Source organism: Battus philenor, unplaced genomic scaffold (genome assembly GCF_028537555.1).
Source record: "Battus philenor isolate CCGP_79_NKW_IND1 unplaced genomic scaffold, ilBatPhil1.0.hap1 SCAF_7, whole genome shotgun sequence".
In the NCBI taxonomy this organism is placed as follows: domain Eukaryota; kingdom Metazoa; phylum Arthropoda; class Insecta; order Lepidoptera; family Papilionidae; genus Battus; species Battus philenor.
In genome coordinates this window covers 14686275-14708743 of record NW_027181737.1, presented here as the reverse complement: position 1 = coordinate 14708743, position 22469 = coordinate 14686275, and the positions used below count along the sequence as shown (strand labels likewise).

The window sequence follows — 22469 nt, the reverse complement described above, 5'->3', positions numbered from 1 at the left end:
TCTCAATTTCTTTAATTCTTACCTTATTTCCATCACAATATCTTTCATTTTGTTCTTTCATTCCTTCTTGCTTTCATCGCCTTCCTTCCATGATCTTATTACTCTTAGGTGGCTAGTTACATTTTTTTTATTCTTTATTTTATTATTTACATATTCTATTACATATTATATTATACTATAATCGCAACGCTTTTCAGGTGGATTGGCGATTGCAATATAGTTTAATGGAATCAGGCGTTACCTCGCGGAAGTCCATCCTAATTAAGAAAAGGACCAATATGTAGCCACTTCTGCACATGCAGTGGTAGTCGTGCAATAAAATGCACCGCCCGCCAGCCCGCTGATAAATGCGTATGCGGCAAACAATGCAAATCACACAACCACCACCGTCAAATTACTCGCGGGCTGGCGGGCGGTGAATTTCATTGCACGACTCAAATCAAAATGTCATCAAATCCTTTAAAAGTCTTAAAAGATTTGGTCTTTGCAAGCTCAAAGTCGCTCAACAATGCCTGAAATTTATCTCCAGAAATGAGAATATATTTAACCAAATGAATTTGCAAGTTGAAGTGGCAATGAGTAAGTCAGATAGAGGTAGAAGATAGCCGCTGGGTTATTAACTTTCTGGAGTAGAGACCACGAAAGCTGTCGGAAGATACTACATGCAAGCCGCTTCCAACCGCTATTGTAAATCTATAGGCCTCCATTTGCATAGCAGAAGTCGTTTTACGACTGAAATGGATATAGACGAAGAGTATATACAGTGAATGGCTTAAAAATAAACTTTTAATGTCTATTAAGGTAAATCAAACTATTGTATTATATTTATAATATGTATTATACCTTATTTATTATAAGTATATATGCTATATGCATATTTATGTATGTCTATGAATGTTTTGTACACGTTAACTACCTATTATTTATACTTCTACTGTTTCCAAACTATAGTTGTCTGCAAGAGATTGCCTCGTATAAGACCGCCCATTATAATTTCTTGTTTATTATTATGAAACTATTTAAATGTCTCCTAGTGTAACAATAAAGTATGTTAAATTAAATTTAAAATAATCTATTGTATTAGTATATAATGTTTACAAATATAGATCGTCAAAATTGGATTCTTTTAACGAGAATATATTTTATATATGTCAATGAATTTACATGTGTATGTTATTCATTACTTTTTATCTCGTCTTTGTATTGTAAACATGTTATTTTATCAATCTCTCATGCTACCCTTTGCGAGTCGCCTTTAGCTATCTGTCGAGTGATGGTTTTACGAATATAACATGAAAATACTCTTGTTCGGAACTGCGTAGAATTATTTACAAGCGTACAATGCTATTTTAAACTCTATTTCTAATGCGTTATGGTATTAAATAGATTGGAATGGAGTTTTTAGTACATCCCACATTGCACAGTGCTTGGATAACATGTAATTATATGTTGATTACTTCGCATACTTTGATTCTGCGAGTACTTTACGATTATGGTCTAGGTGTTAGCTTCTCGTCGGATATAAACATAGTGATTAGCGCAAAACCCGATGTTGCTACGTAAATAATTAAATTTATTTGTTGAATGGCCATAAGCGATCATATTTACAAGAACCGTTTTTCTGTTTCTCTTTACTATTTCTTATCTATTTTATTAAGAACACAATTACTAAAAATATAGCTTGTTTTTGTCCTTTTATAAATGATTTCCATATACACCAATACCTCGCTTTGCGTCGTTTCGTTTGAGTTCTTTTCGTAGTTGCGTCGCTGCTTATTTAGTACTAATATCCACTCAGCGTCGACAGATTTTCGAGGTTACGTTGTTTTGGGTTCGAGTTTAATTTTATATCTAAAAGATGGTAACACTTTTGTTTCTAATTGTTCCATGTTATCAAATCTCGGGGATTCCCTTTCTAACTAAAAACAACGCATTTTTAATACAATTTTATTTACACTTTGTTTTGCTAATTTTAGAGTTCAGTTTCAATTACGTAGTGTGTTGTAATGTAGTGTGTTGTGCTTTTTATAAAAAAGGAAAAATAAATTTATATAAATTTTTACGTATTGTTTCTGGTTACAAAAAAGGTAAACATTATTCCTATTTATTTATTGGCAGAGTTATATTACTTTTGTTTTTTAAATGTTTACTTTGTTTAATTTTTTTTAAAAAGTAGTATTTTCGTGACCCTGGAACCTATCTTCGATCTTTACATGGTTTACTATAGAAAATATTAATTCACTTTGCGTCGTTTCAATTTGCGTCGTGTTTTTTTGGAACGTAACCACGACGCAAAGTGAGGTATTGGTGTATATCTTAGTTTCATAGTCAATAAAAGATTTTATTTATGATGGTAATTATAGATAAAGAAATAATTAAATAATAAGTATTAAAAAAGTGTAAAATTTGGAAAAAGAAAGTCAAGTGGTAGTACAGCGGTAGAGCACTTAGACTTGCCATCATAGATCGCTGTTTCGATTCCTAGTATACAACCTTATACAATTCACACTTTGTACATCAAGTATATAGTGTTGCAACTGCTCAGAGATAAGTTTCCAGATTCCAGATTGGCAGTAGCGTCTTCTTCATACCATAATATCACACTGCGATCACCAATCTCCCTGCCAAGCATGGTGTAATGTAAATATATATAGTATCTCCCCCTATATATATTTATATTTGAGACCTATGCCTTGAAGTGGGCTTCTATGGGAGGTAAACGACGATAGAATATGAGTGCTAATAAAATTTAAGCAAAAAAATATTAATAGGAACTAATGTAATCTAAATGTCGATATTAAGTAGTACTAAGTTAAGTAGGTAATAACCTAGACTGAGGTCAATAGAACTTAACTATGTTATAAGCCTTCCATTAGGTGGATCGATCGAATCGAATGCGGACCTATATCGTTTAACACTAGCTTCTTCTTCTCCTTCTACTTTTCAGGTAATGGACTCCACTGCAAGAAGTAAGCCATCTCCAAAGATCTCCAGGATGACCAGTCCCGCGCTGTCCGCTTCAAGAGACTTCCCACAATCTTAACTATTTCGTCGGTCTACCTAGTGGTATATACATATGTACATATATATATATATATATATATATACTAAAGAAAGTTAAATTGAGAGTAGATAGTTTGTACATATCTCATCTAAAATTTGAGACTAATTACTTATGAAAATCATCAAGTACACTAACATTAACATTAAACGCTTGTCATACCAATAAGCGAGGCTGTATCTTCAAGAGATCTCCGAGAGATCTTTGAACTTTGACCGAGCGACAGGCTGCCGAGATAATTCAAATCGCCCACGTGATTTTAAATCCAGTCTTTAACACTAATATGCGAGGAAGTTACGTTGTATTTCGAAATATCTCGAATTCTTTCACCACGTGTGTAATATTACCTTGACAAGTTTTTTTAAATGTCTTTATGTAAAAAGATATTTAATTAATAATACGTGTATTAAAAATAATAAGTTTATCTATTTGCAGACCATTTTCGGATCATTTTTTGGCGTACCTAAGTACATGATTAAGTCAGTGTTTTGAGGAATAAATCGAAGTAATTTTTTTTATTTAAAACAAATAATTCTTGAAAAATAAATACAATAATTAATTTTGCGCTATTAAAAATGCCATAGTTGATATTTTTCTGTTTTTAAGACAAATTTCAATACTATATCGCCTCAGATCACGTCACGGGTTAGCCAACAAAAAAACTCTGTATATATATATATGTATACATATATATATATATACATATATATATATATAAATTTATTTATGTAAGTATTATATATATGAATAACTATGTATTATTTATTAATAATATAATTAAATAAATATAAAAAGATACATCTGCATTCCTATTTTTCTGCAGTAGTAATTCCACGAGGTGTTGGATTTATTGATAGCATAAAATGGACTCACAGAAAGTTCACAGAATTATTATTTATTTTAATTATATTTATTATAACTACAGATTAATTTATTATTACAGATATTCGGTTTAGTATAAGGAACTTTAAAATGGAATATCGTACCATTTACGTACTACTGTTTGACGACAGATTGGGTATCATTGTTCTTTTTACCTAAAAATGTCTGGACAAAGACATCAACACAAAGCCAATTAGATAATTTAACCAAAGATAATTTTTAAATAAATAACAATAATTAACAATATAGTGAGTTGTCAGTGATGACAGGGAAACTCTATTTGGTATAAAAAAAGTTGAATGAGATTATTGCTATACTGAAGACTAAGGTTTTTGACCAGTATGTGTTGCCGGTGATGATTTGCTTAGATCCGAGATGTGATCGCTTACGATGGTATTTATAAGACGGCTCCAGGTCATCCAAAGAGCTATGAAAAGTACTGTGCTCGAGTTTACACAGATACAGAAATAAAGAGATCGACAGAAAAACCAAATTTAAGTACGTACCCTGAAGAATTATTCGTCTGAACTGGCCTAGTGAGGCCTAGTGGCCAGTAGGTACCAAATAAACTGCACATAAAATAACTAGTCAATTAATAATAAAAATAGAATAAGAAAAGTATAGCAATTTATTAAGAAAGCACAACCCAAAGAAAACTGTGATAAAAAAAATAGAATAAGTCAATAATATAACAAAGAATAAAAAAAATGTACCTAGCCACCTAAGAGTAATAAGATGATGGAAGGTAGGCGATGAAAGCAAGAAGGAATGAAAGAACAAAATGAAAGATATTGTGACGGAAATAAGGTAAGAATAAAATAAATTGAGAAGAATTACAGTAAGTGAAGAATAAAGATGAAAGATCTGAAAAACTTAATTGTAAACAAAGACCCTGATCCCAACTAATTAGGGGTACGAGAGGCCTCCAATAGCGGGGGCCATTAAAAAAAAAGAAATGGCAGTGGAGTGAAAAGAAGCGGAGTACATTGCTTGTTCAATCGAGGGCCATTGGTGTCTAAATATTCTCGAGCGTGGGTGGATTGATGACATATTAAAAGTTGCTTGAAGTAGATGGATCCGGGCAACGTAAGACAGGGCATCGTGGCGACCTTAGTATTAAGTTTATGCCTAACAGTAGGCGTATATCAGCTGAAAGGATGAAGAACAGTTTTGTAATAGGATCAGAATTCTAAAGATGTTTTAAATGACTGTCCAAGCCGATGAACTCTCTCGGTTTTCATGAATTCTAAAGCGTTGTAAGTTTGGTCGACTTCCTTTCAGGTAATATTGCAAATGATATAACAACTATAGTCGAGGTTCTAAAGGAAGCCATTAAGGTAAGTTACTTAAACGCAGTGTAAGCTAATCGCCTTCCGCGGTCTCTCCCCTAAGCTCGAAGACTCTATAAATACATATATCTTAACAGTATAGATACAAAACTTATCAACACGTTGACAGCCATTGCATTTTTTAAACGGTTTTATTTAGTTCGACCCGTACGGAATTTGTTTTGGTCAAAATTAGAAATTGAAATTTAAGCACCTTCCCATTGTCAGATTGATCTGAAATTTGGTACACACATTTAATTTAGATGACAATACAAAATAATAAAATCAATAACATTATAAATCTAAGATGGCCGTCGTTACAAAATGGCGGATTACATATTTTTCCTTAACCCCCTCAATATGGGTATCAAATGAAAGGGCTACACTAGTAAAACACGATGATTATGTCAAAAATTAAAATTCAAGATGGACACCGTTCCAATATGGCGGACTATCAAAAAACCGTTTAACTTAAAAGTTTTTTAAACGTATTTGTCAGATCTGAGAGTGTGGCCTAAAATGACAATTTGATTTAATATCAACATTATTAAAAACTCATTCTAGTGTATAGTCATTATCAAAAAGCATAAAAATGTGTATTTTATGATTTTTGTGAACTCCATTATTTAGAGAGTCTACCGCCTATCGAAAAAAAAACAGCGTCCGACAAAACTATATCTTATATTTACCCAAGAAAAAAAAACGCCAAGAATCACGTTATTTCTGTTCAGCCTATAAAAAGAAGCGAGTCCTTTATGTGGAAGATTGTTTTTAGAAGTTCCACAAAAACTATTTTTTTTTATTTTCTGAATTTTAATTAATTTTCTTTAATTATATTATTTGATCGTTTTCTAATAAATTATCTGTTACTGCAAGCCGGAATAGTTTTTTAGTTATTTTCCCAGAAGCAGTCAATCGATATTGACATAGATATATCTCAAGTATAGTCGTAGCTATATAAAAATAGCAAGTAAACACAGGAAGAGATATCTCGTAGTTTACACTCAACGTGTTGAATGTTTCTTCCTGTAAATGCATATTAAGGATCACTCATTGCGATAAGACTACCTTTTACTTCACTAACATATAACTATAGTAGCAAATCTTTTCTACATACATATTATTCTTCCTCCCCCCCCCCCCTCTTGGTTATCTCTCGTTCTGCCTTACCTAATGTACCTTGAACCTTACGTGTAAGGCAGGGACGATACAACTCGGATAATTTCTATTTCATTTTATTTTTTTATTTCACTTTTTCCTTTCATCCATCACAATCTCTTTCTTACATTACAATTTATTTCTGTTCTCCACTATCTCTTTCTTCCTTCACATTTAAATAGTCTCCCGTGTATCACCTTCCTTCCTTCATCTTTTTTTCTAGACATTATCAAAATTTTGACAAAATTTTTCGATTTTATACATATTTTACTATATATTGTAATTTTTATTTCTAGTTTAGTTTTTGCATAATTATGGCTATTTCATTCTATTTTATTATTTACTAAACCTATATTACTTTATTCATGACTTGCTTGGAATCTTGCTCGACTCTTTCAACTTAGTTATAAGGCTTATTTTTGATGCTGCCTTCTTCCCCGTCTTGACATCAAAATGCTAAACCAATTTTTATTTGACTTTTGCTTTGACTAGTAAGGCTATACCTTTTGGTTCATCATGTTAACATGCATATAATAGTTAACATTTTCTCATTATAACGATGGACAAGTGCCTTATGAAGAAAGTAGATTTTTTTTAAATAAGCAAAGCCGTTGCTATATTCTTTGCGTTGTCAATAAATTATATCCGATCTTAAAGTGAGTCTAAAAGATTATGCAATTTTAATAGAAGAGTCGATTCCGATTCTGCATCCAAGTTCCACAAAATCGATTTTAAACGAGCTAAAAGCGACTACCATAAACAATTTAGAACGCACGATCATAGCTCGCGGGTGAGCGAAAAATACCGGATCGCGAAGATGTAAGATAGACGTAAGTACTGAACAATGGAGTAATGTAGTGTGGAAGCAGTTAGGCGTGGTCTTCAGATGCAAATTGCACTAGCCTCGGGCCAAAGGCAAGCGGCGACCGCACCAGTAGTCCACGATGCGAGACGCCCGAAGCCACCGCAGTGTTTATTATTCTGTCGGCAGCTAAAGTGCTCCCGCCTTCGTGTCTTTGGGGAATTTTAGACCGTGACACGATTAAACAATACCACGGATGTGGTTTCGCGCGAAATCGTGGCGGTATTTGGGCTTCATAGACAGTCAACGATACTAATGACCAATGACATGTACAAATATATCAAATCAATATTCCAAGATCGTTTTATCAATTTATTTCTTTATATATCGGTTTGTTGAAAATTTATTGTTGTAGTGTAAATATGTATTTATAAATCGCTTGATAAAAATTAATGGATTCTTAGATTTTGTTTCATTTAGAGTTATTTACGGAATTGAAGTAATCAAAAACTAGTGCTCTAGTTATGGTAGGAGGGCATCGAGTGATATGTATTAGGAGGACCGAAAAGTAATGTGGTTTCTGTCAACATATCTTACAAAAAAAAATGATTTATTTTTACCACTCCGGCATTAAAAATTTGTATACTAGATAACAAAAGGTTGTTGATAACGAAGGTGAATATATTGTTGATTAAAAATAAAAACTTTTTAAAAATGTAGTCGTGTGATTTTAACTTAAGAAAGCGATATTACTTTTTGGTCCCCCTTATAGAAGAAATTGGACTAATGATATATACGTCATAAAAATAACTATATATAGTACATAGTTCAAACAAAGCTAGCCCTGCGGTAGAGGTGACTTGGGATCGGTCGCGGATTCGATTCCTGGGACACAATCTTATACCATTCACACTTTGTACATTAATTATATAGGATGACCACTGCTCAGGAATAAGTTTCTAGAAGATGGGCAGTATCATCCTCCTCGTACCATAATACCACACTGGGATCGCCAACCCGCCTGCCAAGCGTGATGATAATGATATATCCTCCATGTATATCTTCGGGGAAGGCCTGCAGTGGGCGTCTATGGATTGAAACGGAGACAATATTACTTAGTTAACTTCATAGTTATATACAACATACTATTACAGCTAAGTAAAAGCTTAAAAGCTCTAAACGTATACCTCATCTGGTAGAACAAAGTCTGCAGGGACAGGTACAAAACAATAATTAATTTTAAAAAGAATTTAGCAAAATTGCTTTTACTACCTATATTTTCATTACTTACTTACTTCGCTGGCTCAGTGACCCAAAGTGGGTCTTGGCCTCCGAAGCGAGAGACTTCCACTTTCGTCTATCTCGCGCCATCGTCTGCCATTGGATGACATTCAATTCGCGCAAGTCTACCTCAACGCGATCGATCCAGCGATACCTGGGTCTATCCACTGGTCTTCGACCCCTCGGTTTTTCCAGGTACGCTACCTTCACGCTCCGATCCGATCCCATTCGCTCCAAGTGACCAAGCCAGCGGATTCGTTGAGCTTTATATTCGCCAATGATATTTGGCTGTGCTACTAAAGTCTCAATTTCGGAATTCTTTCGGAGCCTCCAAGATCCGTCTTGATTTCTCGCTGGTCCCAAGATCTTCCGCATGATTTTGCGTTCCGTCACTAGCAGTTTTTGTTCTTCTTTCAAAGTTAGCGTCCAAGCTTCACAGCCATACATATTTTCATTACGTTATTTATTATTTCTGAAACCTTTGGATAGACTTTGCAATACATTGATTGACGTCAAATGAGCTATAAATACACCGCTTCAGAGCTTTTACACTTGCAACAATGCTATATATTTATATGAAATAAAATATAACAATGACAAGTAATCTATATATAATAAGTTTAAGTTTAGCCTTTATTACTACCACATATACATACGTACCAATAACTTGTTAGAATATTAAAAGTAAAATTAATTTTCAGGTTCAGAAATTACATTTAATTACCGGAACCATGTCGTTTCGTCGCCGCGGGCGGTGGATACACGATAGACAGTAAAACGTAAAAACATCTTGTATACTCTACGCTCTTGTATACTCTACGCTTTTACTTTTTAAGTCTAGACGGTATAAATGTAACGTAATATCGAACCTTCCGAGCTTTAGCTATAAATTTTAATAAATCATTTATATTCATCTATTGTAAACATTTGAAAAAATGCAATAATAAAATCAAACTGTACAAATTTTTAAATAAATCACTAATTTAGTACTGCGGCACTTTCACACTTTGTACATTGATTATATAGGATTGCCACTTCTCACAAAAGAGAGAGAGTATGGGCAGAAGCGTTCTCTACATACAACCTACAAAGTGTGGCGATCATAGTATATTTCTCCATATAGAGCTATACCCCTTCAAAACTTTCATTTATAACCAATAAAGTGCGAAGCTTCATTAAGTTTTATAGACATTTCGAATGTCCATTTATATTTGGTTTTTGAAAGAAAGTTTAATAAATTATCATAATTAATAATTTTGGTATAAATTAAAGTAAATGTTTACTTAAAATGATTTTTCATAATGTATCACGTATATTAAACTTAACGCAACGAAAAATTTTAAGTGTCATTATTATGTAAGAAAAGGACCACAAGACTCTGTGTCTGAGAACTGTGTTTGGCACTAATCAGTGTAACATAACTACTCCTGAAGATGCCCCGTGGAGGGGTGAAACACGTGTTGAGTGATTTGACAGTGGCAGTTGTGTAATTCGCATTGTTTTCCGCATGCACATTTATCAGCGGGCTGGCAGGCGGTGCACTTTGTTGCACGACTACCACTGCATGTGCGGAAGTGGCTAAATATTGGTCCTTTTCTTACTTAGGATAGCAATACCGCAAGGTTACGCCTGATTCCATTAAATAGTAATTATTATATCCGATTTTTTTCCCAAAGAACATTTTATAAAGAATTACGAAATTATTAAAAAATCATAAATGACATCAGTAGAGAGTAGATCTTGCACAATATTAAATGCAAAGAAAAATAAAGTGGGATTTTCCTCAGCAATAGAACACTGATTTTTGGGTTGCTATAAAAGTAGCTACTACTAGAAAATATCTAATGGTGGATTGTAACGGATCTCTGCAAAACCCCACAATTGCGCAGCAGGTGAGAAATTTTCAAGCAACTAAAAATATTTCATATAAAAACTTATCACTCACGATTGTTTTGTCATAACCGCTTTTTGCCTGATCTCCTAACGTAGCTCTGATCGATTTCTTATACGATGATCGAAAAGGTCAAACTAAAAACGAAGCGAAGGCGGAAAAGCATAACCGTTACGAAAGATTACTCTTTAACAAAGGGACTACAGTGAAAAAAAAACCTCCGAGACGCCCTAATGGAATCTCCAAACTCGGTCTATTATCGACGCCTGAGTCACGTAGAATATTAGACCTTTGCATTCGGAATAAAGTGAAACGAGATCCGATCGACTTACGTATACAGATCAAAGGTGTCTTTGTAAAATCGATTGACAAGTAACAAGCCTAAAATTGCTACTTGATCGTAATTTGTCTTGCCTACTTTGTTTCGAGGTGTAAATTTTTTACTCCAAATTTCAAGTTAATTAATTTATGGCAAATGACATCTATTAAGACGTCTCATCAATAACAATTCGCACTTCTCTTTTCATCTCAAAGTGCTTTTACCAACAGATATGAACATCACTTACGAGTAGATTAATAGAAATTTCACTTACTGTTTCAACATAGACATAAACTTTTTTTTTGTTTGGTTTCGGTGGGGAAAATCTTCCGGTATTCAAGATGCCCTGACTCTGGGGGGAGGACAGGGATATGTGGGATTCCTACCCACTAAACCTCCCCCGCCGGTGGTCGCCCTCTGCGCTAAACGGGGGACCGCGGTATCTCCCGTTCAGGGATCGCCACGCGGTCTTCCCTCGCGCCGTGCTATTTTTCGATAGCCCGTCCCTGGGTATGCGTGTATACGCTACCCCCGAAACCCTCGTGGTGCTATCACGATGGTTCGAGACCACGTCGAACCATCGTCCGCCTCAGAGTCGCCGAAGCTAGTGGTAGTTTAGGGCCCCCACCTTAAACTCCCGCGACTCCGAAGGCAGACATAAACTTGCTTCAACTGTGCATTGGTAGCCTAGCGTTGAAAGACTGAGACCCGCGAACAAATCATTCGATTCCCGGGATACAATCTTATATAGATCACATTATATGCATTTTTCTTTGCTAATTGCCACAGCACACAAATAATTATTTTGACAGCAGACTCTTCTGATTACTATAACACTACACTGCGATTGCCACTTCATCTAAATTTATTTTTGTAGTGTAGACACATATTTATAAATCGTCTGATTTTTTTCAATTTAGAGTTATTTATGAATTTGAAGTGATGAAAAAATAGAGCGTTCATTGTTATGTAGAAGTAATTGTAAACACGATCTATATATGAATTACAATAAATGATGCATATATCAAGGAAAAATAACTATATAACATAGTACATAGTTCGAACAGTGGCAGACAAGCGATAGAGGACTAAAACTTCATCCAAGCTTATAAAATTCACATTTTGTGCAATAATTATATAGGATGAGCGCTGCTCAAGAATCAGTTTCCAGAAGATGGACAGCAGCGACCTCTGCGTATCACACTATGATGGACACCCTGGCTGCTAAGTTCCAATGTGCTAAGTTCCTATATATATATAAATCATTGGGGGGAGACGAAGATTGCTAGAATAGCAAACGTCCTTCTCGGGCGCCTCTGAGTCGAAGTCTTATGCTTGTACTGAGTAAGCCTAGAAGTAATCCTAGCAGAGGTCCGTCCGGCTGTCTCGCGTTAGGTGCGGTAAAAGAAAAATAGGTCACTGGTGTTTAAGAATTTTTCTGAAATAAATATAGGTTTAGTTACTCCTAGTTACATATGCTATCTACCAATATAAGTCCTGTTAAAATCGGTCAAAACATTTTAGAGATTGGCCGCAATAAACTGACAGACAGAAATTTAAAATAAATGTAATGCATATTCATATGTATGTACTGAAAAGCGGTTATTTCAATATAACAAACACTCCAGTTTTATTTATTTCTATGAATAAATACAGATGCATATTATTTGTGAAAAAATTTATAAAAGGGAAATTGACATATATATTCTAGCGTAGGCCCATAAAATAAGTTACTAATTGTATATAGGAATCTCTGAAAGATAGAACTATCTAGAATATTCAAGACCCTGTCTCATAGATGACTTCCAAAAGACTAAAGTCTAGTGCCAAACAATTTGTCGGACAGTGAAATAGAATTTCAAATTAGCAATGTTATTGTCCAATCCGACTACATCTACACAATACGTGATCCGAATCTTTGAATTCGAAATGAAAATGAAAAATTACGAATGCAATTCTGACGGCAGATGTCGTTAATGATTTGAATTGTTTTATTTAGATCTGCGATCACATCGTGCGAGCAAATTGCTGGCTTAAAATAATTGTTTCCCTAGCACACTGAGTACAGTAGTTAGCCATAAATTTCCAGTACATAGACTTCTATGTACTAGGAATCAACAGGACTTAAAGCATTAGATAGAGTCTGCTTTACCCAATTCAATCACCACCACTGACATACCACTTTTAGTTATTAAGTTAGTATTGATTTATATTGCGACACAATTATTCTTACTACTGCTGTTATAAATAATCAGCCGTACCAACATTAACCTTTATGTACATTTGTACTATTTATTATTTCTAGTATTGCTATTATTGATACTTTCACAATCTCTATTCGTATCACTACCACCGTCACTACTATTTTCACTACTTCTATCACTATCACTGTCACTATCATTATCATTATCAATATAGCAATTACCGTCACTATTATTATCATTATCATTGTCACCTTCACTACCAATGTTTCTACTACTATCACCATTACTATCACTATCATTTCCCATGATTACTATCACTATGACAGGGTCACTACGTCTTCTAACATACGGCACTACAGTGGCGATATCAATGTCACTACTTATATCACCATCCTTATCATTATCATTATAAATATCGCTGTCACCGTCACTATTATTATCATTATCATTGCCGCTATCACTGCTACTACCACTATCGCGATTACTATCACTATCACTTTCACTATTATCATCACCATCACGTTCACCGTCAGTGTCACCATCACAATGACTATCACTTCATAATACTATTATAAATCCGATTTCTAATAGTATTGTTACTACAATTACTATAAATATATGTTTTTAATGTTAATCTGTAATTATGTCTTGTGTTACCTTTTTGTAAGAACTTTTAATGTAATAAAAAGCAAAATAAAACAAAAACTGTCTTACAGGTGTACAAACTACAAAAAAAAAAAAACAAAAATCTGAGATATTTATTACGATCAAAATTTTGTCTATCCGAAACTACACAAGCACATATTGTAATGACATTAGATAAGAAAATATACGTTACATAAAACACTCTGGCGTCGATGAGCTCATATCTCTAAGTAGTACAAGCAATATATCACATGTCATAATTGCTGATAATGTACAAACGCACAAATTTCAAGGGTTAACGATAGTTTATCTACAACCATATCTATTTATAGTTACCGCCGAAGAACCTAAATATCGATTTAATTTAAGTAGTAATAGACATGAGGCAGACATATAACTCAATTGTGGTATAATATACGAAATTAGGTTAAAAACCAATGTTAAGTAACAAAATAATCTCTAAATGTTAATTAAATTATTCTTCTATTGATAATTTAAAGCATATAGATCAGGTAGAAAAGGAGAAAAAGAAGAAAACACCATGGATACTGGAGAGAAAACACAAGGAATTGTGAAAAATATAGTAAAAGAAGCAGAAACAGAAGATAAAAAGATAGAAGATGACGAAAAGGAAGAAAAAAAACGATAAGATGAAATTAAAGAAGGTTAAGATACGAAAGTAATCAATGAAGAACGAAATGATATAGTTAAAATATAACATAACCCACAATGATATAGGAATTGTAAGCGAGTCCAATAATAGTCATTTAGTTATAAAAAAAATACTGAATATAGAATAGAATATTCTGGAAGAGTAGAAACGCAATTCTTTCAGAGTCTGGAGCAAATTGATCGTAAAGAAGGTATAGTCGATGCATTGAAATGTGAGCGCGGAGGTAGTAAGGAATAAGAAGTGCATTGAACGATGGACGGATGAGTTGAGTTGGGACGTCGCTTGAATAACAATGGCCAACAAGATAGTCTCGACTTGCATGCAATGGGTTTAGAATAACCAGGCTTTACTTACCACCCACTGAACTTGATAAGGGATTTTTATTATCACTTCAGCTTGTTAGCGCAGGTAAAATGACTTCACCAACCTGACACTCGGGTGTTGAAATTGTTTCTTATATTACGTTGCGGTGAAGTTTAACAACCTTAATTAGATGCTTAATAACATATGGAAGTACATCGTTAAGATGGACAGAATAATTCGTGTTTTTAATTAGATAAGATTGTCTTTAATACGGCCTAAAGTTATTTTTAAAGTATTATATAAAATCAATTGACTAAAACTAATTTATAAGTCTCTGTCTGTGCTATAGAAGATACTTACAGGATGATTAACACGTATAAAAGCTTCAGAAGTTTCAATATATATCACATTTGTCAGCAAAAAAGCTGTTACACCTATTACGCCTTTGATCTATATAAAGTGATCACACATGTATAATGTTTACCATTAATACAAAAGTGGTCTCCATAGTATGGAAACATTTCAAAATTAGATAAATAAATAATCGAATATGTGATATACGCAAGTAACTTTCAAAAAAATGAAACAAACATATATTCTTTCAAAAAAATGAAATAAATATATTATAAAACCTTAAACTTACGAAGTTATTTGTTTTCAAATGATATTGGAAGAGATTTATGCGCCTATTTAAGTTTTGAAGATTCGAAATTCAAAGTTATTTTTTTTAAGTTTAAATATCGAACTTTAAACGAATTTCGCCGCTGGCAGAGTTATTGCGGCTTAAAACATAATCGATTTTAATTCTAGAACGTTATTCATCACGACCAACGGTCAAAAGCAATCAAGACGGCGGTCAAAGCCTACAATTTGTAAGGCTTAATTAGTAAAACAGGCTCGGCTGAAGAAATAAGGGGAAGCAATCAAGGGGGTGCCTTTTAATTATCCTTAAATAATTCGCGGTTGAAAAGGACGAGGAATTTAAAATTGTGAAGATGCCGAGGCGGTCCTGCGCCGTCATCTATCTGGATTTTTGTTTTTGATAAATTTTTCTTATTTGTTTATTTTACTAACAACGACCTTTTCGATATTTATTACCTTCACAAATGATTTTAATAAGTAAATTTTATAGCTTTATATAGCACTCACACGAATTTCCATTAACCCTGTATTAAGTAATCACTCTGAAATATATTATATATTTTTTATTAAAATGCGTCAGAATAAAATGTTTAACAACACAGGAATAGAAAGCAAACAATATTTTTTTTAATACGTAGTAATGTAAATTTTGAAAACGCCTTTTTACGGTTACGTTTTTTAATATGCTATTTATTTTTGCACAGGTTCTGTGTGTATCATACAGTTATTGAGCAATACACTTTGATAAACTATATAGTACATGTAAATACACACAAACATATATATATACTATATCACATTTCTAATCGATTTCTAAGTGTTGCCTTACTTCGGAAACCACTTTTGTATTAATGTTTACCATGTGATCCTGTATATATGCGTACATATATATAACCACATTCCTCGAGGCCGATCGAATAATCTCAAATGTTACTTTAACTTTTACTGACACATATATTTATATATATATATATATATATATATATATATATATATATATTATTAATGTATTTATATACATATATAAACGTACGTATATATATCGAAGCAATTTAAACTAAACGAAGTATGAAAGTAATTAATTATTACTTAATCAAAGGCACTTCTAATAATACAATATTTAGTTGGATTTAAAAAAGCGGTGATAAATTTCACAGAGTTACGAAAAACTATTCCCGGTTCGCGACGGGTGTGCGCATATGGTATGCAGTTGCGTAAGAAACGGTTGTAAAAATCATATGCAGCGTCGTACCACCCAAAAAAATCACCACCCAGTGACAATAAAAAATGCAATCTCGTCGCCCCAAAAGGGGTTGATCGTTAAGCTTTGCCTCTAAATAAGGTTGATTAGAAGGCACCAACGGTTCATGTTAAGTAATAAATAAGTCGAAACTATTGAGATTTTTATTAACATGGCTGTTTTAATGGCTCAAAAGAAATGAAAGCTCTCTACAGGAGCTTTTAACTTTATAGTAGTTAAAAATTTTACAACATGACATTCTAAGAAGCTACAACAAAAATAATTGTAATAAATATATGGTACTTGCGGTACCTCTTCATAATTGATAATAGATGGCCGCTGTAGCCATAAAATAAAAATAAAAGTAAATTAATTAATTCAGATTTGGAACTTTTAACAGAACTCTTATTTATCGTAAACTTTTTACCTATCCTAATATTTAATCTATTTTATTTTTGAATCTACTTTAATTCGCAATGTGTTATAGTTGTGGAGAAGAAGCAGGAAGAAACTCCACCATATATATAAATATATATATATATATATATACTTCCTAACGGTCCTACTAAATATCTGTAGGGTGGGCCTATGCCCAGCAGTGGGAATTATACGACTAAAATAATGGCGCTGGTGATAAATAACGTAAGATGTTATAAAAGAATTTACATGACCCGATATCGTAGAGATATCACGAAGATCTCCATTTGTTTGAGCGACCCCGACCTTTTATGAGGTCCAGAATGAAAGTCATCACACGGAACACATGTTACTTTAGAAAAGTAATTAACAATTCGATATTTAAAAAGAGTAATGTAACTATAGTGGTCGTTATCTGTACAAGTGTATAGAGTGCGATATAATTAAAAACTTTTCACACTCCACTTAAAATGTTGTAGATAAGTAAAACTTGATACTTTACTAGTACCACAGAGTATTGTAGACGAAACCACGAGAGACGGCGTTGACAGATGACGGGTAAACTCCGGGGCGTCTCTGAATAATGATCGTTCGACCATTACTCATTAAATGTCGTGAGTCGCCCGTGCGAAGCTTTTATTTCAAAGTCGCACTACTGTTTGTGATGATTTATGTTACTCTGTGGCGCATTGAGTTGTACTTGTTCATACTTTTTTTTTATTTTCGACTACGGATATATTTTAGTGCAGAAATTAACATCGCTTTTGATGGAAAATGGAAGGATGTTAATGGTATCAAGCCTAAAGCTAGATGACCTATTTATGAACATGACTGAAGCTCGGTGAATTGTTTTATTATTTTTTATCAGATTGATAAATTTTATGAGCTTTAAGTTCGGAATCAAAGGAATGCTTTTATTTCTCGGTAGAGGTATAAAGAAAAAAAATCAGCTTATTTCAATATATACGATTTTTATCTTACTTTAGAAATGAAAATATAAAAAATGTAGATTCAATAATGATAAAATCACATTTAATTTAATTTTTAAAATATTTATACCTGTGAACTTTACAAATTGCGAATCTCAAGTATCACAATGTATTCGTCCACCTTCCAAACATCTGTACAGAGATGATCATGGGCTGCCCTAAAATAGATTTGTCGATAACAGCTATCGTATTACTTGAAAGGTGAGAGAATTCGCAAATGCGATGAGGTAATAACAGGAGTTGATCATATCTATTATTCTCTTTGTAAAAGTACAATGGAGTTGTAAATTTTTAGGATCTTAGCTTCACAATGTACTGCCGTTAATGTATTAGATGCCTGTTGTAATTTGAAACTAGAATGGGACTGGCTTTTGTACCTGCTCCGTTCTTTGGCCTATTGTGCATCCCTTAACATGTGCGATCGTTCAAAAACCTTATGCAATATCGTCTGCCTCTAACGTTTGATGTAGAAATAATTTTTTATTTATTCATATTACATTTTAGATCAGTATTTTTAAAAGTTTTACCTCCCTTACGCCGTCTTTACAACATTTTTTTTTTATATTAAAGCTAAAAGGTTAAAAAATTGAGTCCACTTTCGAATATCCCCCTTATCAAAATTGCCGTCATATGGGGCGTGGGACCCAAGTTGGGAAATACTGTTTTAGATGCTTTTTGTATTTTAATTAGTTTTCTATAAATTTCTCATTATATCCTTTCAAGTTAATAAAGGTAAGGTACAAAATAACATGTATTTTAAATCTAAGGAGACACAGTATGCATTAAGTTAAAAATAGGTTTTCGGAAAATAAACAACAAAATACAAATTTTATTATTCAAGAATGCATTTTTTGTTATTTTTAAGCAATCTAAAATCCATTGCTGCCAAATGTCAAAGACCTTTTTTAAAGGGAAAATATTTTTTAGTTATCTTTTATTTTATCTATGCGACCAATGAAAGCATGCATTTATTTCTGCTTTGTTTATTTTTTATTGCTTGCTTATTCTCAATTACTATTTATACATTACTTATTATTTTCTCTTGTTTTCGTTATTTATATTTTATGTTCGGTATTTTCTATTCTATTCTTTATATCTAAACTTTTTTGACAATTCTATCTATAAAATTATTTACAATTTCTATGCGCGATATCTAATGCGGAAATACATGGCATTTTTGAATCGCCTATTATTCTTAAGTGTAATATTACTTCTACTAGCTACCAACAGCTCAGAAGATTAAAACTATGAAATATTATCATGTACAGTAATCATTTGTAAACGTCAAAAAAGTAATAAAAAACAGACCGATTTGATTTAAACTAGAATAACTAACTAGAATCAAATTTTAATTCTCCATAACGGTATTCTTAAACTTGAATTAAATATCCACATCTAACTTTGTCAGGGGCTATATAATCATTTTCATAAGCGTTCTTAATGGTGTAATTAGACCAATTTATTTTATAAGCAGTAATTTGTTTTAATAAATACTTATTCGTTATATTACATAAAAGAATAGTGGTCAGCGGTTGAGGAATGAGGCTTGCGAACATAGGTCGTGGGTTCAATTCCCGGAATATAGTCTTATATAACTCAAACAGCAGTGTCCTCTGCGTACCATAATACCACACATCTCAACCAGCCTGCTAAGCGTGGCGATTAGGGTTTATCACCACATAGATATCTTTATGGCAGACCTAGGTCTCACAGAAGGGGTCTTAGGGCTGAAACAATGTTCATATATGTATCCGTTTAGCAAGAAAATCTTGCATAATTATTTCATTACGGGGTGAAAGTATAGCTCATATTTTGAACTATGGTACATCCAAGTTTAACATATAATAAATAACTTACTTACAATTTAGTAAGTAAAATTGTTTTAAAAAGTTGGATTAACCTCTCATAGATATCTTTTGGGCAGGCCTATGCCCAGCAGTGGACATCTATGGGCTGAAAAGTCGCTCAATACACACGTAATTTATAGTTTTAAAGCGTAAACAGTAACTTTAATAAAGGAACTAATTTTTGGAGTCTAAAGAAAGGTACAACTTTCATTTTATTTAATATCGTAATACGTATATATGCTTTATGTAAGATAAGCTAGCACATTACCAGCATTTGCTGATTACAAGATGATATATATATATATTTTAGTAGGACTTTTAAATTACCATTGTTAGATAAAGTTTTCGATAACAAACTTTGAATATATTCCTTTACACATAATTTCTATTTTTGAAATTGGTTAAGTTGTTTCGAAATTGAAACATCGGTTTGTCGTTATTCTATCGGTGCTATTTTAAAAAATGTCACCCGCAAGCATCGAAGTGGTTTTTTTTTATCCTAACACATCGTTTCCACTAAGCCCTTGACACGCATTAACACTTAGAACACTGACGTGTACTTTTTCTGTCCAATAACCAGATGTGACTGCGTCATTAAAATCTTCTATGGCACCAAAAAGATCAAAAGTTATCTCTTCGGTTTGAGAGACTCTCCCTTTCCCCTGTGCTCCTTGCCCCCTCCGTTCCCTGTTCCCCTCGGTTTGGTGCCGCGAAGGCAGTCAAGTCGTGACCTCGGCAGGGATAGGACGTGTGGTTCGCAGTCGACTCGCTCCCGCGACATCGTATCCAGTTCTCGTTGTGTTGTTAACAATAATATTAAGTGAAACTTTTCTAATGTGCTGTGCTTTAAACTGTGTACATACGTATAGTTGAATAAAGTGCAAAATAAATTCATCCTAGTGAAATTCGTGTATAGAGAAATATATATTTTTTAATGTAAGTTTGATATAAATTGTTTTTTTCTGTCTTAAACATAATAAAATAATTTTTTATTGTAAGTAAATTATAAATTTAGTTAATACGTTTTTTTATAGATTATAGTAAATATACCACTTAAGTATTCGAAATACAGCGTTCGGAATAATTGTTATCGCTTCGCCTTTCGGCCTGCACTTGTGTAGATGCAATTCTTCTGATACTATAAAGATTTATTGCCCTTCCTCCCCCATTTCTGTGTCGATAAAGAAGTCGGTCACGACGCTATCGGGATCTCTGGTCTCTGCCGTCACTTAGTTTATTTTTTATGACGAAACAGTAAAAGCAATTGTTATGGAAGCTGGGTCTGGATCTGATAAAGAAGATTGTTGTGCTTCTAAAAAATAGGTTAATGTCTTTCTCTATTACAATCCTTTGTCACGTATCAATAGATTAGAGGAAAGATGTGCATTATGATTTTGAAACGTAATTATGCTTCATAAGTTTCCTGATTTAGATTAAGGGAAATTATTTCATTTCTCATTATATTTTCATAATTTATTTAAATATTTTATAACTTTTTATTTATATCTCCATATTGCAAAAGTCTCGATTATAATACGTCTAACTTTATTTCTAGAATAATAAATAAATATATACATTTTTTTTATTGTTTTTAAATTTACGTTTAATATTTCTGATTTTGTTTTTTCTTGCGTTTTAACATGTTACAGTGTTCACTAAGTTTCTTAGTATATTTTATCGAAGCTCTAAAATATCCAGCTTTTAAAATTAAGTTTCGTTCGACAACTTCCTCAACTCCACTCCGTATTGCTATCATCAGGTAGTACGCCAGTATGTGTGGGGTGATTACCGTATTCACATCGATGATCGCATCTTGAGTCTCGTCAGTGTGATACACGCAAAAGTTCGTGTGACGTGATATTGCTACCACCGCGTGGTAGATCCTGTTATACAAGGTGACTGTTGTTCGACGGCCGATGATGACCATATTGACTTCAGCCACTGAGCCTCGTGGATGGTGGTCCTAGAACCTGCCTTCGTACCGTAGCCTTTGCTAATGAAGTTGCTTATCGGCATAGGTATAAGTTAGGTACAAGGAGTTTCTCTGTTTCGAGTTATTCTCCCTAGACGCCTACTTAGGTAGTGTACCATCTCCTTTTACGAATATATGTCCTTAAAAAATGTATACTTTAAAACATACAGGTTTAAGTTTAATCAACTTATAGAAAGGCATATAATTGTATAGCATTTAAATGGATACCGTTATTATTGTTCCGGTATAAATCTATGAATAATTGTTACTAGTAAGAATTTTTATATAAAAGACAAAAAATAAATGTTTGTACTATGTAATATATATCAAATATTAATATATAAAGAATAGTTAACCTAAATATTAAGGTTATTTTTTATTTATTTAAACCTGTTTGGTGAAATCAGAACTAATTGGTTTTAAAAAACCGGTTATCGATTATAATATTAAGCTGACATCTCTGGTAATTAGTAACACGTTCCTCGAGTGGTACGTCTGGGCAAAAAAACTCCCAAAATCCTAAACCCAGTAATGGGATTAAATAAATCGAATGACAAATATGATCGTATCTGTTACAGATCGACCATTGACATTCTAATTACGTTATCGACAATACCAAATGTTCGCCGCATATCAATCTGTCAAGAATATAATTAGCTTTGATCTCTTGGTGTAGCTGAAAAAATATCACAGATTAAAAATAGCTCACATGAGGTTTTTTTTTTTAAATATCACTTCTGGTTTCTGGCACTTATTATTGGCACTTATATATGGAGCATTTTTATATCTACTCCATTTTTAAAGGAGCTACATAT

The 22469-nt window shown here is 33.1% G+C and overlaps 2 protein-coding genes across 4 annotated transcripts in view; one reads left to right on the top strand and one right to left on the bottom strand.

Annotated features, from left to right (window-relative positions):
* The first annotated feature begins 5234 nt into the window (after window positions 1-5234).
* The window catches only part of LOC137930964 (netrin receptor UNC5C-like), a 115181-nt gene continuing 97946 nt past the window's right edge, over window positions 5235-22469 (top strand). For 2 of the 3 annotated variants that reach the window (XM_068774341.1, XM_068774339.1), the window contains exon 1: window positions 20420-20618. The gene's annotated coding sequence lies outside the window, so the exon portion shown is untranslated. Of the gene's footprint in view, window positions 5281-20419; window positions 20619-22469 lie in introns of those variants that run through there. The other variant, XM_068774340.1, reaches the window with a different exon arrangement.
* Window positions 13011-20463, bottom strand: LOC137931216 (clumping factor B-like). The gene is made up of 2 exons (XM_068774625.1): window positions 20333-20463; window positions 13011-13476 (listed from the first exon to the last, which is right to left on the bottom strand). The coding sequence occupies exons 1-2, from the start codon at window positions 20461-20463 to the stop codon at window positions 13011-13013; spliced, it is 597 nt and encodes a 198-aa protein (XP_068630726.1).